General features: G+C 39.1%; 1 protein-coding gene across 6 annotated transcripts in view; it reads left to right on the forward strand.

The window, feature by feature from the left end:
* SHLD2 (shieldin complex subunit 2) overlaps positions 1-17,846 on the forward strand; it is a 118,910-nt gene that overhangs the window by 77,795 nt on the left and 23,269 nt on the right. For all 6 annotated transcript variants that reach the window (XM_047761145.1, XM_047761146.1, XM_047761148.1 and 3 more), the window contains one exon: positions 6,794-7,000. In XM_047761145.1, coding sequence (XP_047617101.1) covers positions 6,794-7,000 — 207 coding nt within the window. The remainder of the gene's footprint in view (positions 1-6,793; positions 7,001-17,846) is intronic.

Raw genomic sequence — 17,846 nt, forward strand, 5'->3', positions numbered from 1 at the left:
TTCAAAATAGTTGTCTAAAGATAGGATCTGTTGCATTGTCTCTCTTAATCATTAATAGCCCAAAACTAGGATTTGAGATAAGTCTGACTTTTGACTTTTATGTTAAGATCAAACGAAGACAAGTATTTGTGTGGTTGAGAAATCTGACAAACATGTGTCAGTAACAGACAAACCATCCTTATTGACCACAGGTAACATGGCCAGGAGCACAAGTCTACTGCATGCTGGACGGAATATAGGTCAAAGGTGTTATTCCAAAGCAGATTGCTCCATGCTTAGTATGAATATTCTTTTAAAATCAATAGTTATTTGGTTATAGAAGAGGAATTGTTGTTATCTCTAGATAATTCTGTGATATTTAGGTTAATATTGAAAATTTATGAATCTAGGAATTAAAGTGTAATTGTTCTTCATTTGTTCAGTATATTTATTTATAATCATTGTTTTTGAGGTTTTTTATGATTTTTATTTTTATTATTATTATTATTTTTTTGTCTTTTTGCTATTTCTTTGGGCCGCTCCCTGCGGCATATGGAGGTTCCCAGGCTAGGGGTCCAATCGGAGCTGTAGCTGCCAGCCTACGCCAGAGCCACAGCAACGCGGGATCCGAGCCGCGTCTGCAACCTACACCACAGCTCACAGCAACGCCGGATCGTTAACCCCCTGAGCAAGGGCAGGGACCGAACCCGCAACCTCATGGTTCCTAGTCGGATTTGTTAACCACTGCGCTACGACGGGAACTCCCTGATTTTTATTTTTTCCATTAGAGTTTATTTACAGTGTTCTGTCAATTTCTACTGCACAGCAAAGTGACCCAGTCATACATGTATATATATTCTTTTTCTCACATTATCCTCCACCATGTTCCATCACAAGTGACTGGATATAGTTCCCTGTGCTATACAGCAGGATATTTTTAAGTTGTAATATCCCTCCTAATACCTCAAGATCATTCTCTCTAAATGGGAAAATACCTTTTTTTTTTTTTTTTTTTAATCTTTTGTCTGTTTAGGGCCGCACCTTCGGCATATGGAGGTTCCCAGGCTGGGGGCCAAATTGGAGCTGTAGCTGCTGGCCTATGCCACAGCCACAGCAACTCGGGATCTGAGCTGCATCTGTGAACTGCACCACAGCTCATAGCAATGCCAGATCCTTAACCTACTGGGCAAGGCCAGGGATCAGACATGCATCCTCATGCATACTAGTCGGGTTCGTAACCATTGAGCCACGATGGGAACCCTGAAAATACCAATTTTGAAGAATCATTTCAGTAAGTGAAATGATTTCTACTTTCAGAAATTGTTAGCATTCTAGCCATTCATTTAGTATTTCTCGAGGCATTCCCCATACTAGCCTCTGTACTGGGCATTGGTTTTGCTTGTTCCCAAAGATAACAAACTCACATTTAGGTGATATAATCAGAAATGATTGTCATGCAGTCATTACTGCATACTAGAGATAACAGAGTTGATATTTTGGAGAAGAAGAATAAGAATCAATCCCAAGTTCATGTTTTTTTTTTGAAATATGTGTTGCTAATAGAAGTTTGGTATGCCTCAGATGTAGGAAGCATTGGTCACAGTTTAGGTCCTAATGAGGGTGGACTAGGGATGTAAATTACATTTCTTGGGAATAATTGGGTATGCATAAAATAAGCCATTCAGAACTAAATGCCATTCTAATGTAATATTCTCCTGAAGTCATTGAATAGAAGTCTTTTTTTTTTTTTTTTGACTTTTCAGGGCCGCACTCGTGGCATATGGAGGTTCCCAGGCTAAGGGTCAAATCGGAGCTGTAGCTGCCGGCCTGATGGCAGCTAAGTTAAGTTACTAATTGAGCTCTTAACCCGCTGAGTCACAACAGGAACTCCTGCTTCAGGATCCTGCATGTACATGTTTCCTCTGCCTAGAGTGCTTCCCCAGCTCTCCCCGTGGATGGCTCCTTCCTCTCTCAGCTCCACTTTCAGATCCGCACACATGAATATACATAATATACATAATCACTCCCATAATCACTCTCTGTAGTCCACTCCTGCCACTTAACATAGTCGGGATCATCTAGCTTATCTGCTTGCTTGGTAATTAACTAAATTTCTCAGTAGGTTGTTAACTCTGTGAATGTAGGCACCCTGACTAGTTTGTTCATCATCGTATTCCCTTCACACAGCACTCCCTGTGTAAGTAGATATTTTCTTTAAGAATGAATGAAGAGGAGTTCCTGTCGTGGCGCGGTGGTTAACGAATCCGACTAGGAACCATGAGGTTGCGGGTTTGATCCCTGGCCTTGCTCAGTGGGTTAACGATCCGGCGTTGCCGTGAGCTGTGGTGTAGGTCACAGACATGGCTTGGATCCAGCGTTGCTGTGGCTCTGGCGTAGGCTGGCAGCTACAGCTCCGATTAGACCCCTAGCCTGGAAACCTCCGTATGCCGCGGGAGCGGCCCAAGAAATGGCAAAAAGACAAAAAAAAAGGAAAAAAAAGGAATGAATGAAGAATAAAATACAGACCAGGGAGTTTCCATTGTGGCTCAGCGGTAGTGACGAACCCAACTAGTATCCATGAGGATGCAAGTTTGATCCCTGCCCCTGCCCAATGGGTTAAGGATCCAGGGTTGCTGTGAGCTGCGAAGTAGGTTGCAGACACGACTCAGATCCCCAGCTGCTATGGCTGTGATGTAGGACTGCTGCTGTGGCTCTGGTTTGACATCTAGCCTGGGAACTTCCATTTGCTGCCAGCAGGGCCCTGAATAGCAAATAAATAAATAAATAAAATAGAGATCAGGCAACCATTCAAAATTCCCACTGCTTTAAAGAGTAAGAGACTCAAGTTTGTGGAGTCTCTATATTTTTGGCTGTGCCTGCATGTGGAAGTTTCTGGCCAGGGATCAAACCTGCATAGCAGCTGTGGCCTGTGCCACAGGTACAGCAGCAACTCTAGACCCTTAACCCACTGTGCCACAAGGAAACTTCTGAGGAGGAAATAATTTTACTTGTTTCAAATGATTAAAAAAAAAAAAACCAAAGTTAAAAATGCATGCATGTAAATGTTGCCCTACATTAGATTTATTGAAGAAATTGTATTTCCTCTGCGCACTTGAGGACTCAGAGTTAAAGTTAGAACTCTACTCTGGTTAACTTAAGCAGTTAAGGGGGATATTTTGAAAGTATTCAGGAGTTCCCATTGTGGCTCAGTGGTAACGAACTGGATCAGTAGTATCCATGAGAATGCGGCATGTTCGATCCCTAGCCTCGATCAGTGAGTTAAGGATCCGGCGTTGCTGTGAGCTGTGGTGTAGTTTGAAGACAGGGCTTGGATTTAGTGGTGGTGTGGCTGTGGCATAGGCTGGCAGCTGTAGCTCTGATTTGACCCCTAGCCTGTGAACTTCCATATGCTGCAGGTGTGGCCCTAAAAAGAAAAAAAAAAAAAGAGAGAGTAGATAGTATTTGGACTATATAGCTAACAATTTGAGAAAAAAAAAAAAGAGTTTAACTTCCTAAGGAATAATAACTAAAAGGAACAATGAGTAGTAGAAAAAAATATAAACAAACTTATTTGTAATCCAAAGATTAGTAGGTTAAATAAAATGAAGCAACAAAAACTACCATATATAAAAAGCATCATATGGTGCAGCAAAAACAAATCCGACTAGGAACCATGAGGTTTCAGGTTCAATCCCTGGCCTCGCTCAATGGGTTAAGGATCTGGCGTTGCCTTGAGCTGAGGTTAGGTCACAGATGCGGCTCGGATTCTGCATTGCTGTGGCTGTGGCATAGGCTGGCAGCTGCAGCTCCGATGGGACCCCTAGCCTGGGAACTTCCATATGCCGTGAGTGCAGCCCTTAAAAAAAAAAAGTAAAATGACACCTCAAGTGAAAAATCAGAAAAATAATTATATTTTGTCAGAAAATAATGCGATAAGCAAAAGACAAATATCTATAAGGATAAATGGACAATAGATATGAACATGCAGGTCCCCAAAGAAGACATTAAAGCAGCTAATAAATGTATGAAAAAAAGTTACTCATACTAGTAATTGAAGACAGACAAATAAAATAATAATGACATGATTTTTCTCCTAAGAAATTGATAGAGAAGTTATGAGGAAATAGCAATTCTTATGAAATATTAGAGCTATAAGTTGGCAAAATCTTTTTTTTCTTTTTATCTAATTGAAGTATAATTTACTTAATATAATTAGTTTCAAGGGAAAAACCTTTCTTGAAGATAATTAACAATGCATATAAAAGCCTTAGAATTTGGAATACCTTTGGCCTAATAATTACACTTAATAGGAATTTATCCTGGCTATGCATAAAGATGTAGCTAAATTTTTTTTTTTTTTTGTCTTTTTAGGGCCGCACCCATGGCATATGAGAGTTCCCAGGCGAGGGATTGAATTGGAACTGTAGCTGCCAGTCTACACCACAGCCACAGCAACAGCGAATCTGAGCGGAATCTGCAGCCTACAACACAGTTCATGGCAATGCCAGATCCTTTAACCCACTGAGCGAGGACAGGGATTGAACCTGTGGCCTCATGGATATTAGTTGAGTTCGTTTTCACTGAGCCACATTGGGAACTCCACTAAAAATATTTTATGTACTGTTTATAATAGTGAAAAATGAGGAACAACCAACAAACTCCAATATAGAGGATTGCTATAATATAATTTTTAAAAAGATTTTTGTATGGAGTTCCCATCGTGGTGCAGCGGTTAACGAATCCGACTAGGAACCATGAGGTTGTGGGTTCGATCCCTGGCCTTGCTCAGTGGGTTAAGGATCCAGTGTTGCTGTGAGCTGTGGTGTGGGTCGCAGATGCAGCTCAGATCCCAAGTTGCTATGGCTGTGGTGTAGGCCGGTGGCTACAGCTCCGATTTGACCCCTAGCCTGAGAACTTCCATATGCCACCGGAGTGGCCCAAGAAATGGCCAAAAAAGACAAAAAAAAAAGAAATAAAAAAGATTTTGGTGTAATAGGTAAGCAGCAAGGGTGTACTTTATAGTACAGGGAACTATACTCAATATCTTGTGATAATCTATAATGGAAAGAATATGAAAAATAATGTGTGTAACTGAATCACTTTTCTGTACACTTGTAATTAACACAACATTGTAAATTACTATACTTCAATTTAAAAAAAAATTTTGGTGTATCTTTGCAGTGGGTTTTTATGCAGTATTTTAAAATAATGTAGAATAATGCTTTATGGCATGGAAAAATATTTTTGACATAGTAAAAATCAAACAAATTGAAAACAACTGGATGGCCACTAAAATATTAACTGTGTTTATTTTGGGGTGTTGCTTATGGCTGCTATTTATTTGCTTAGAAATAAATAAATAAATCTGGAGTTCCCATAATGGCACAATGGAAACTTCTGACTAGGAGCCGTGAGGTTGCAGGTTCGATTCCTGGCCTCACTCAGTAGGTTAAGGATCCGGCATTGCCATGAGCTGTGGTGCAGGTCGCAGGTGAGGCTTGGATCTGGCATTGCTGTGGCTGTGGTATAGGCTGGCAGCTGTAGCTCCAATTAGATCTCTAGCCTGGGAACCTCCATATGCCACGGGTAAAGCCCTAAAAAACAATAAGTAAATAAATAACATAAATAAACACATAAATAAATCTGTGATTTCTAAGCATGTATTTTGTAATAAAACAAAAAAGCTATTTTCAAAATAGTGATGATTTTAATCAATAATTTGGAATATATATATGTTTTAAGTCTTTCTAATGATGCTTTATCTGTACAAATTTACTGACTTGTTTTAGGATTCTCCACAAAGGGGGTTCCCATTGTGGCTCAGTGGGTTAAAAACCTGACATAGTGTTGGTGAGGATGTCGGTTTGATCCCTTAATTCAGTGGTTTAAGGATCTAGTGTTGCTGTGACTGTGGCATAGGCCAGCAGCTGCAGCTACAGCTCCAATTGGATCCCTATGGAACTTCCGTATGCCACAGGTGCAGCTGTAAAAAAAAGAAAAGAAAAAAGAAAAAAAAAGTTTCTCCAAAAAAAAAAAAAAAAACTGTCCTATGAAAGAAGCTGAGGAAGTGGGTGGGTGTGTATTAGATTTATGGCCTGAGGTATGTGGGAAGCTGTCATTAGGAAACTTAGTGCTAAGAGGCCTCTTTTTGTTTTAATATAGCTTTAAATTTGAATTTATTAATATATGATTATTTGGCAAGAAATTCTGCTCTACTGTAATTTTAAGGATTAGAATTATTTTTGAAGGAATTAAAAACAGGAGCAAATGCATCTAAATGCTTCTTTTCATTGTCCTGAAAAAAAATCAGCCAAATAAGAAAATTAAGGTGTTGAAAATCAAAGAGAGATACTGATTGTGGCAGACATGTGTCCATTTCTATGTCCATATTATTTTTAAAAAATATTTTCTGTAGAGGAGTTCCCATTGTGGTGCAGCAGAAACAAATCTGACTAGGAACCTTGAGGTTGCAGGTTTGATCCCTGGCCTCGCTCAGTGGGTTAAGGATCCGTCATTGCCATGAGCTGTATTGTAGTTCTCAGATTCGGCTCGGATCTGGCGTTGCTGTGGCTCTGGCATAGGCCAGCGGCTACAGCTCCAATTAGACCTCTAGCTTGGGAACCTCTGTATGCCATGGGTGCAGCCCTAGAAAAGACAAAAAAAAAATTTTTTTGTTAAATTATTTATACCCACATTCCTTAAGGTGATAAAAGTGGTATTTACCTGATTTAATCATGTCAATCTGTTTAACTTGATTCCGAGCCTAGATTATTTCCTTTTTGGTAACTTTTTCTTCTTGTTTGTTTTGTTTAAGATTCTATTTGGGAATTTAAATATCTTTTTGTTCAGCGGAATTGCATCCTAGAAAACCTAGAATTACATACAACACCATGGTCATCTTGTGAGTGCCTGTTTGATGATGATACAAGGGCAATTAAATTTAAAGCAAAATTTCAAAAAAACACACCCTCCTTTGTGAAGATTTCAGATTTAGCAACACACCTAGAGGATAAGCATTCAGGTAAGAGTTTATTTATATAAGATACTGCTAGTTTTTTGTTGTCATTTCTGTTATTTCCTTTTTGCCTAACCTGCAGCATATGAGGTTCCCAGGCCAGATCCCTGCCGCAGTATCCACGCTGCGGTTTCGACCTAAGCTACAGCTGCAGCAACAGGGGATCCTTAACTCACCATGCTGGGCTGGGGATGGAACCTGCATGCCAGACTCCCTCGACACTGCTGATCCTATTTCACCACAGTGGGAACTCCATTGCTAGTTTTAATATAAGCAAAGAAGCTGCCATTTACGGGAAAAATGTATAGTTGAATATAAAAGTGAAACACAGATCTTTGTAAAATAGCTGAAGCAGATATTGACATCTTTTTGCCTATAATCTTTTGAGATTAATTTGAAATTGTTAGGGATTACTTCAAATATTTTTGCATATAGTTATAAGCAGCTTATCATTTCATAAGCCAGAAATAGAAAAATGACCCTCACCAGAGTCACTGTTAAGATAAATATTCTATCAAGTTACTAAGTTATCGTCTATACATGATTGTTAAAATTTAACATTGGTAGAAGAGCACTTGATGAATTTTATACTCATACACAATTTTCATGAACTAAATATAATTATTTTGAGTGAAGTAGTAAAAGGAGTATGTTTTAGTTTCAGTATGCTATATACTTGAATGAAGAGAGAGTAAAATAGTAAAAATAACTAAACGAATTGGTACAATTTTAGTGGGATATACTTTTCAATGAGTTGCATTGACTTTCTAAATAACTACAGAGGTGCTGCTTAAAAGATGCTGACTCCTGGTTGAAGGTGTAGCAAACACCATTTAAATGCCAGTAGTTAGCAAATGTCAATGACTATCAATTTTGGAAACTAATAGAAAGTTTTCCAGTGGCTATTATAGCAAATGTATTTTATAAAAAAATGACATGTATCTGTAGGTTTATTGCTACCTAATTTAAATTTTTTAATGAAGAAAAAATATTTGGTCAAAAATTTTCCACAGAATTTGTGTAAGATTATTCTTTTTGATGTTCTTGAAGGTTGAGTCATTCAGAATAACTCAGGAATTTTGAATCCTGATACCTAATTTTAACTTTATTCTCTCGTTTACATAAATAATTTTCTGAATTCTTACAGATGGTTTTATTTATTTACTTATTTTTATTATTCAATGACTTTATCACATTCATAGTTGTATGATGATCATCACAATCCAATTTCACAGGATTTCCATCCCACAACCCAAGCACATCCCCTCACCCCCCAAACTATCTCTTCCAGAGACCAAAAGTTTTTCTTTTTTTTTTTTCTTTTTTGTCTTTTTGCCATTTCTAGGGCCGCTCCCATGGCATATGGAGATTCCCAGGCTAGGGGTCGAATTGGAGCTGTAGCTGCCAGCCTACACCAGAGCCACAGCAACACCAGATCCGAGCCGTGTCTGTGATCTACACCACACCTCACGGCAATGCCAGATCCTTAACCCACTGAGCAAGGCCAGGGATCGAACCCGCAATCTCATGGTTCCTAGTCGGATTCGCTAACCACTGAGCCACAACAGGAACTCCAACCAAAAGTTTTTTAATGTCTGTGAGTCAGCATCTGTTCTGCAAAGAAGTTCCATCTGTCCTTTTTTTCAGATTCCACATGTCAGTGAAAGCATTTGATGTTGGTGTCTCATTGTATGGCTGACCTCACTTAGCATGATGATTTCTAGGTCCATCCATGTTGCTAAAAATGCCGGTATTTCGTTCATTTTAATGGCTGAGTTACAGATGGTTTTAGAACTTACTAAATGTTAGATGTGGTTTAGGTGAAATAAGATTATTTTTATAATTTTTTTTCTAATGAAAAGAATCTGGTCCCAAATAAAATAAATTGAAGCTCATCAGAGATCACATGCTAAAATTCTCAAGTATATTTCTGAGGCTTTTTTACTAGCATGCTGTGCCCCCTTTTGGTTTATCCACAGAAATGTAAGGGTTGTTGCATATGCAGTTAATAGAATATTTCAGAGTTAGTGCTTTTCACGTGTGGTACAGAGTGTCAGATTTAAAAAAAAAAAAATTTTAGCAAGGGTTTTGGAATGTAATTTTCATACGAGAAATTACCCTTATTTAAAGTATATTTAAAGCGGCTTCACCTTGGTGATTGTTGACATAAAACCTGTGAAACCATTGCCACACTCATGAAAATATCACCTGCCTCTTTGTAATTTCTTCCTTCCCCTCATCCCTGCCCCCTGATCCTGCCAAGCAGTCAATCTGCTTTCTGTCACTAGAGATTAGTTTGAATTTTCTAGGATTTTATATATGTGAAATCTTGCAATGTGGACACTGTTTTGTTTGGCATCTTTAATTTAGCAAATTCTTTAAGGTGTATCTGTGTGATTGTGCATACCAATAGTTCATTCCTTTTTATGCTATTATATGAATATATGAATATACTGTGATTTGGTGTTTGTTTTGTTTTGTTTGCTTTTTTAGGGCCAGACCTGAAGCATATGAAAGTTTCCAGGCTAGGGACTGAATCGGAGCTACAGCTGCTGGGCTATACCACAGCCACTGCAACGCAGGGATCTGAGCCACGTCTGAGACCTATACCATAGCTCTCCGCAACACCAGATCCTTAACCCACTGAACAAGGCCAGGAATTGAACCTGCAAACCCATGGATACTAGTAGGTTCATTACCGATGAGCCACAACAGGATCACCTTGATTTTTTTTAGCTGTTCAGCTGTGGATGAACATCTAGGTTGTTTCTAGTCCTTGGCTATCATAAATAAGGCTTCTCTAAACATTCAAGTACAAGGCATTATATGGATTTAGTTTTTCCTTTCTCATGAGTAAATACTTATGAATTGAATCAATACCTAGATTATATGGTAAATGTTATGTTTAACTTTTAAAGAAACTGACAAATTGTCTTCCAAAACAGTTGTACCATTTTACATTTCACCAGCAGTGTATGAGAATTCTGTTTTTTCTTTTCTTACTTTTTTTTTTTTTTTTGGTCTTTTTAGGGCTGCACCCACAGCATATGGAGGTTCCCAGGCTAGAGGTCTAATCAGAGCTGCAGCTGCTGGCCACAGCCACGGCCACAGCAGTGCGGGATCCGAGCCACATCTTCCACCTACACCACAGCTCACGGCAAGGCTAGATCCTTAACCCACTGAGTGAGGTGAGGGATTGAACCTGTATCCTCATGGATGCTAGTCAGATTCCTTTTGCTGAACCATGATGGGAACTCCCAAGTTCTGTTTTTTTCTATATCTACCTCAACACTTGGTATGGACATTAGTTTTAATTTTTAATTTTGTCCATCCTAAAAGGTATATAGTAATGGGTCACTAAGGTTTTTAACTTGCATTTCCTTATTGGCTGATGGTGCTGAACATCTTTTATATACTTACTTGGCATCTATATATCTTCTTTTTTTTTTTGCTTTTTAGGGCCATACCCGTGGCATATGGAAGTTCCCAGGCTAGGGGTCAAATCACAGCTACAGCTGCCAGCCCACAGCAAAGTGGGATCTGAGCCGCATCTGCAACCTATACCACAGCTCACGGCAACGCTGGATCCCCAACCCACTGAGCAAAGCTGGGGATCGAATCCACATCTTCATGGATTCTAGTCAGATTCTTTCCACTTCGCTACAAAGGGAACCCCCATCTATATATCTTCTTTGATGAAGTGTCAACTGAAATCTTTTGTTTACCTATAAAAATCGAGTTGATTGTTTTATTGAATTTTGGGAGTTCTTTATATTCTGGGTAAAAAAAATTTTTTTAACTATAAACTTAGCAAATATGTTCCTTGTCTTTGTCCTAGATCACTGTTACTTGTCTCTCCTTTCTCTTTCTTTCTTTCTTTCTTTCCTTTCCTTCTCCTTCCTTCCTTTTCTTTCTTTTTTCTTTCCTTTCCTTTTCTTTTCTTTCCTTTTCTTTTCTTTTCTTTTCTTTTCTTTTCTTTCTTTGCCTTACCCAAGGCATATGGAAGTTCCTGGGCCAGGAATCAAATCCAAGCCCCAGCTTTGACCTACACCACAGCTGTGGCAATGCTGGATCGATCCTTAACCCACTGCACCACAGCAGGAACTGCTGTCTTTTCATTCTTTCAGCTAGGTCTTTTGAAGAGCACAAGTTTTAAATTTTAACGAAGTCCAGTTCATCCATTTTTTCTTGTGTGACTTGTGCTTTTGGTGTCATTTCTAGGAAACTTTGCTTTGCCCATTGTCACAAAAATTCATCTCCTATGTATTACTCTAAAAGTTTTAGAGGAATTCCCATCATGGCTCAGTGGTAGTGAACCTGACTAGTATCCATGAGGATGTGGGTTCGATCCCTGGCCTCACTCAGTGGGTTAAGGATCTGGCATTACTGTGAGCTGTGGTGTAGGTCACAGACGTGGCTCATATCCCAAGTTGCTGTGGCTATGATGTTAACTGGCACCTGTAGCTCTGATTCAACTCCTAGCCTGGGAACTTCCATATGCCGCAAATGCGGCCCTAAAAAGACAAAAATAAGATAAAAGTTTTAGAGGGTTTGTGTTTTTTTTTTGGGGGGGGTGCTTTTTAGGGCTGCACCCACAGCATATGGAGATTCCCAGGCTAGGGGTCCAATTGGAGCTACAGCCACCAGTCTTCGGCACAGCAATGCTGGATCCGAGCTTTGTCTGTGACCTACACCACAGCTCACAGCAGTGCCGGATCCTTAACCCACTGAACAAGGCCAGGGATCTAACCCACAACCTCATGGTTACTAGTCAGATTCATTTACACTGCACCACAAGGAGAACTCCGAGTTTTAAGTTTTAAATTTGGGTTAATGATCTATTTTGAGTTAATTTTTGTATATAGTGTGAGGTAAGGCTTCAAGTTGGTTTCTTGTTTTTTCTTTTTTCTTTTTTTTTTTCCTGTATGAATGTCCAGTTGTTCAAGCACCAGTTGTTGAAAAGATTTTTTTTTTTTTTTCAGTGAATTGCCTTGGCAATTTTGTCAAAATCAGTTGTCTACATGAGTGGTCTATTTCTGGATTTTCTCTTGATCACTTTGTCCATCTTTCCACAAATATCATACTATTTTCATCACTGTAGCTTTTTTTTCTTTTTCTTTTTCTTTTTTTTGTTTGATCATTGTAGCTTTATGCTAAGTCTTGAGGTCAGATATTGTGAGCCTTCCAACTTTGTTCTTTCTCAATGTCGTTTAGGCTATTCTAGATCCTTTGCTTTTTCATATGAATTTTACAGTCAGTTTGTCAATTTCTATCAAAAACCCTCTGAAATTTTGATTGGGATTGTGTTGAAGCTATATGTCAATTTGGGGAAGAAGTGAAGCATTTTAGTATCGAGTTTGCCAATCCATGAACAAGATGTGTCTCTCCAATTTCATAGCCATGTTTTGCAGTTGCAGAATATAGGTAGGGCTTTCACATCTTTTGTTAGACTTATCCCTAGTTTCTATTTGTAAGCAATTATAAATGATATTTTAAAAAAATTTCAATTTCAATTGTTTTCTTGATAATATATAGAAATATAATTGATATTTTTGGTATATTGCCTTATGTTTTATAACTTTGCTAAACTCACTAAGTTCAATAGCAACTCTTCAGTTGATTTTCTACATTGACCTTTTATTTATGAGTTAAGACAGTTTTACTCCTTTCTTTCCAGTCCGGATGCCTTTTATTTATTTTTTTCTTGCCTTATTGTACTTGATAACTTCTCTAATCTACTATTGAAAAAAAGTTGTAAGAGCAGGCATTTTTACCTTGTGCCTGATCTTAGAAAGCATTTATTCTTTCACTATCAAGTATAGTATTGGCTGGAGGTTTTTCACAGATGCCTTTTATCAGGTTAATGAAGTTCCATTCTTTTTCTAGTTTGCTGAAGAAATATTTTATTTTTTTATTTTTATTTTATTTTTTTTTAGGACTGCACCCTCGGCATATGGAAGTTCCCGGGCTAGGGGTCTAATTGGAGCTGTTGTTGCTGAACTACGCCAGAGCCACAGCAATACCAGATCCAAGCGCATCTGCAACCTACACCACAGCTCACTGCAATGCCAGATCCTTAACCCACTGAGCAAGGCCGGGGATCGAACCCCAACCTCATGGTTCCTAGTCAGATTTGTTTCTGTTTTGCCACAACAGGAACTCCAAGAAAGATTTTTTTAAATCAGGAGTGGATGTTAGAATTTGTCAAATACTTTATCTCCATCTATTGGAATGATTATACAGTTTTTCTTTTTCAATCTGTTAATATAATCAAACACATTGATTTTTTTTTTTAATACAGCTGCATCTGCAGCATATGTAAGTTCCCAGGCTAGAATAAGAGCTGTAGCTGGTGGCCTATGCCACAGCCACAGCAATGTCAGATCTGAGCTGCTTCTGAGACCTACACCTCAGCTTGTGGCAACACCGTGTCCTTAACCCACTGAGCGAGGCCAAGGACCAAACTGAATCCTCCTGGACACTATGTCATGTTCTTATCCCCCTGAGTCACAACAGGAACTCCACATTGATTGATTTTTGAATGTTGAACCAACATGGCATTTGTGGGATAAATCCAACTTGGTCGTGATGAGTTCTTTTTATATATTGCTCGATTCAATTTGATAACATCTGTTAATAAGACTTTTTCATGGTTAGTAGCTGGATTCGTTAACCACTGAGCCACGAGGGGAACTCCTTATGTCTGTGTTGATGAGGAATATTTGCCTGCAGTTTTCTTATAGTATCTTTTTCTGGTTTAGGTGTTAGAGCAGTATTCATAGAATGAGTTGGTGTATAATTTTTCCTCTTCAGTTTTTTGGAAAAATTTGTTTCAGTTATCTTGATTTCCTCCTTATCTATTTGGTAGAACTCCTCAGGGAAGCCATATGGGTTGGGGTTTTCTTAATTGGAAGGTTTTATCTACAAATTCAATTTTTTTAGTAGCTATAGGGCTATTCCAGTTATCTATTTCTTCTTGAGTGAGCTTTGGTAGTTTGTATCTTTCAATCTATGCTCTTGGCACCACCACAACAAAAATTTATTGGCATAAAGTTATGAGATTCTATTATTATCCTTTTTAATATATGTAGATGTAGTGATATTGGTATTACATAATATTGCTAATTTGTGTTTTCTCTCTTTTTTCTGATCATTTGTGTAGAGTTTTACCAATTTGATTAATCTCAAATAGCTACCTTTTGTATTCATTAATTTTTATCTATTTTTCTATTTATATTTCATTAATTTCTGCTCTGATTTTAATTTTTTCCTTTATTCTACTTTCTTGGGTTTCACTTGTTTACCTTTCTTAAGGTAGAAATTGAGGTCACTGATAGGAAACTTTTCTTTCTTTTTTCCAATGTAGGAGTTTCATGCCATAAATTTTCTTAGTACAATACCTAAGTTCTCTATCCATTGCCCTATGGATTATGAAATTTTCCACTCTAGCTGGTGAAAAAATATGCTCTTCCAGAGTTTCCAAGTGGCACAATGGGTTAACGATCCAATGTTGTCGCTGCTGTGGCTTGAATTGCTGCTGTGGCGCAGGTTCGATCACTGGCCCCAGAACTTCCACATGCTGCTGGTGTGGCCAAAAAGATTAAAAAAGAAAGAGATGAAGGCACTATTCCCAGCTCTGTGCAAGCTGCAGGGATTGTTCCCAGTAATCCTTTTGGGTGGGCTTTTCTTTGCCTCTGGTTACATATACTGGTCAAAACTCTGTTGTATTCTCGGGGGGTGGGGAGATACCCTGTGCAGTTCTCCAGAGTTCTCTCTCTTTGCAGCTTTCATCTATCTTGTAACTTGCCCTGAGAACTCCAGTTGTATTAGCCTTCCAGACTCAAAGCCCTGTCTTCTCTCAACTCAGAAAAACCACTAGGCTTTGCCTTAGTCCTGTTTCCTGCCAGGAAACTCTCTTGTCTGTAAACTGAGATAGTCACCAGGCTTACATCTTTAGTTTTTCATCATTGAGGGATCATTGTCCTCTGTTGCCTGATGTATGTCTTGAGAATTGTTTCATACGTTTTATCTGGTTTTTTAGTTGTTTCAAGTGTCTGAACTGTTTTTACACATAGCACTTCGACATCTAATGTATGGGCTCCCCCCCCACCCCCACATCAACAATGAGTTCTCCAATTCTGTGAGTACTAACTGGGAGTCCTACACTTTAATTCAATTTTAGACTCCATAGGTTTAAGATCTCTGTCCCACAGGACTGCCCTCACCTCAGATGCTACTCACAAGTATTAGGTGCCCAGGGTTCCCTTCTGTCTGACTTAGCTACAAATTTGGGAGTTCCTGTAGCCCTCCCCACTTTCAGGTTTAGTAACTCGATAGAACTGCTCATAGAGCTCGGGAACTGTATTTACATTTATCAGTTTATTATAAAGGATACAACTCAGGAACAGCCGAAAGGAAGAGATGTGTAGGGCAAGGTATGGTTGGGAATATGAAACTTCCATGCCTTTTGCAGGTGCGCCACCCTCCCAGCACCTCAAAGTGTTCATCAACCCAGAGAGTCCCTGAATTTTGTTCTTTAAGGTTTTTATTCAAAGTCTCATTATATAGTCATCATTGATTAAATCATTGCTCATTGGTGATTAGCTCAGTCTCCAGACCGTCTCTCCTCCGCAGAGGTCAGTGGATGGGGCTAAAAGTTCTCACCCTCTAATCTGCCTTAGTCTTTCTGGTAACCAGCCTGTATCCTGATGCTACCTCTGTGCCCTCAGTCGCCAGTCTTCTCATTAGCACAGAATACTCTTATTTCAGAGATTACAAGGGTTTTTGGAAGGGAGTACTAGTAACTAAGGACAAAGACCAAGTATTTACTTTTTATTTATTTATTTTTTTGTCTTTTTGCCTCTTCTAGGGCCACACCCATGGCATATGGAGGTTCCCAGGCTAGGGGTTGAATCAGAGCTGTAGCTACCGGCTTACACCACAGCCACAGCAGCGTGGGATCAGAGCTGTGTCTGTGGCCTACACCACAGCTCACGGCAATGCCAGATCCCTAACCCACTGAGCAAGGCCAGAGATTGAACCCGCAACCTCATGGTTTCTATTGGATTGGTTAACCACTGAGCCACGACGGGAACTCCAATTTTTTTTTTCGTACTTTTTATTATGTCACAAGACGAGAGCATAAATCTAGTCCCATACTCTATCTTGACCAAGTGCCAGATTAAAAATTTGCAAGCTGCATTAATGCATGTATGCGTGATTTCCAAAATATGGTTATAAGTTAGTATTATTACATCATAAAACTAAGCTAAGGAGAATGCAAATAGAAAACAAAAACAACACCTCTCAAAAAACTCATCTTTTAATTGAATACAGAATTTGTTCTTAGAGAAGAACTCCATGTACCCACTTAGGCATGGAAACATTTATTGATGCTGTAATCAAACATAAGTTCTTGTGCCCGATGCACAGTGAGGCCAAACAAACTGAAATGTTGGAATTTGGAGCAGAGAAAGGTTTATTGCAGGGCCGCTTAAGAAGAGTGGGTGGCTCGTACTCAAAAAACCTGAACCCCCTGATGGTTTATTTAGTTTTGTTTTGTTTAGGCATGTGGGAGATCCTGGGCTAGGGACTGAACCTGTGCCACAGCAGCAACCTGAGCTCCTGCAGTGACAATGCCAAATCTTTAACCTGCTGTGCCGCAAGGGAACTCTTCTCTGATGATTTTAAGAGAGAACTTTTTAAAGGCAAAATTGGAAGTGAGGGCTCCAGGGTGTATGACTTTCTTCTGATTGGTTGGTGAAGGTAAAGGATAATGTTCCAGGAATCTTGTGCTCAGCCTGAAGTCACCACCTTCCACTGGAATGGGGACTTCAGTTCCTGCAGAAGAACTCAAAGGTGTTTTTATGTGTATTCCTTGAGGAGGAATCAGGATGCTGCCCCAAAGCTGCGCTATTGTTTCTTGCCTGCTCTTCCTTTGTGTCTGCAGCCCCTATCTCCCTTCCCTTATTAGCAACTGTTTAAATCTGTTCTTTGGAACTCAGGGAGAAGTGGAGGACACAGAAAGGATTTGTATCCCATGAGAGCGCCACAAGGTCCTGCTCTCTTTCAATTCTAACAGTTGATCAAATTAGTAATATTTCTGGAAAATAAATGCAGAAAATAGAAAATTTACAAAGTTTTATATCATTAAGCAAATTTGATACAACTTTCAGAAATGGAAGTAAGCTGCTTGTGGCTACGGAAGACTCTAGATTTATACTCACTGTTAAAGTCTTGGGTAGTATTGTAATGCTGTGTTAAGTTTCTAAACCAGTTTCTTATTAACTTGAGTGCCCCTCTCAAACAAAACAAAACAACCACAAGCTTATGGAGCTGGACCCTGCAAGAATGCCATAGGTGGTTATATTTAATTTGGTGTCATAGAGAAGTCAGCCCCAGTCTACCTTTCACATAATGCAGCTACCTGCTGGGACTTAAGACCTAGAATTAGATTTAAAAATAAGCAACATTATGGACAACAGTGAAATTGGCGACTGCAATTTTGATGATTAATGAATGGTACCAAGGATTATAGCCTCATCAGTTTGGGGGATGGGGCTGGGAATTGGGATTATTCTTGCAAACCCTGGAGATGTACTCCCCGCAGGAAAACCCTGTAAAACTTTGTGCTGTTATAATCAGTCCTTGGTATTGAAACTGAGCAGGACCTAGTGGTGCCCTCCCAGGTACGAAAACCTTTCCAAGTCCCCAGTTTCTTATTTGTAGGATAAAAGCTTTAGCCTCCTAGACCTTCCTGAATACCAAAGAGCAGATTCAAACAATTACTAACCAGCAAAGAAAGGGAATGCAGAAACAAAAGAGGAGCAATCAAGAAATGAAGTGCAGCTAT

The sequence above is a fragment of the Phacochoerus africanus genome, chromosome 15 (genome assembly GCF_016906955.1).
Source record: "Phacochoerus africanus isolate WHEZ1 chromosome 15, ROS_Pafr_v1, whole genome shotgun sequence".
NCBI classification, from domain to species: Eukaryota; Metazoa; Chordata; class Mammalia; order Artiodactyla; family Suidae; genus Phacochoerus; species Phacochoerus africanus.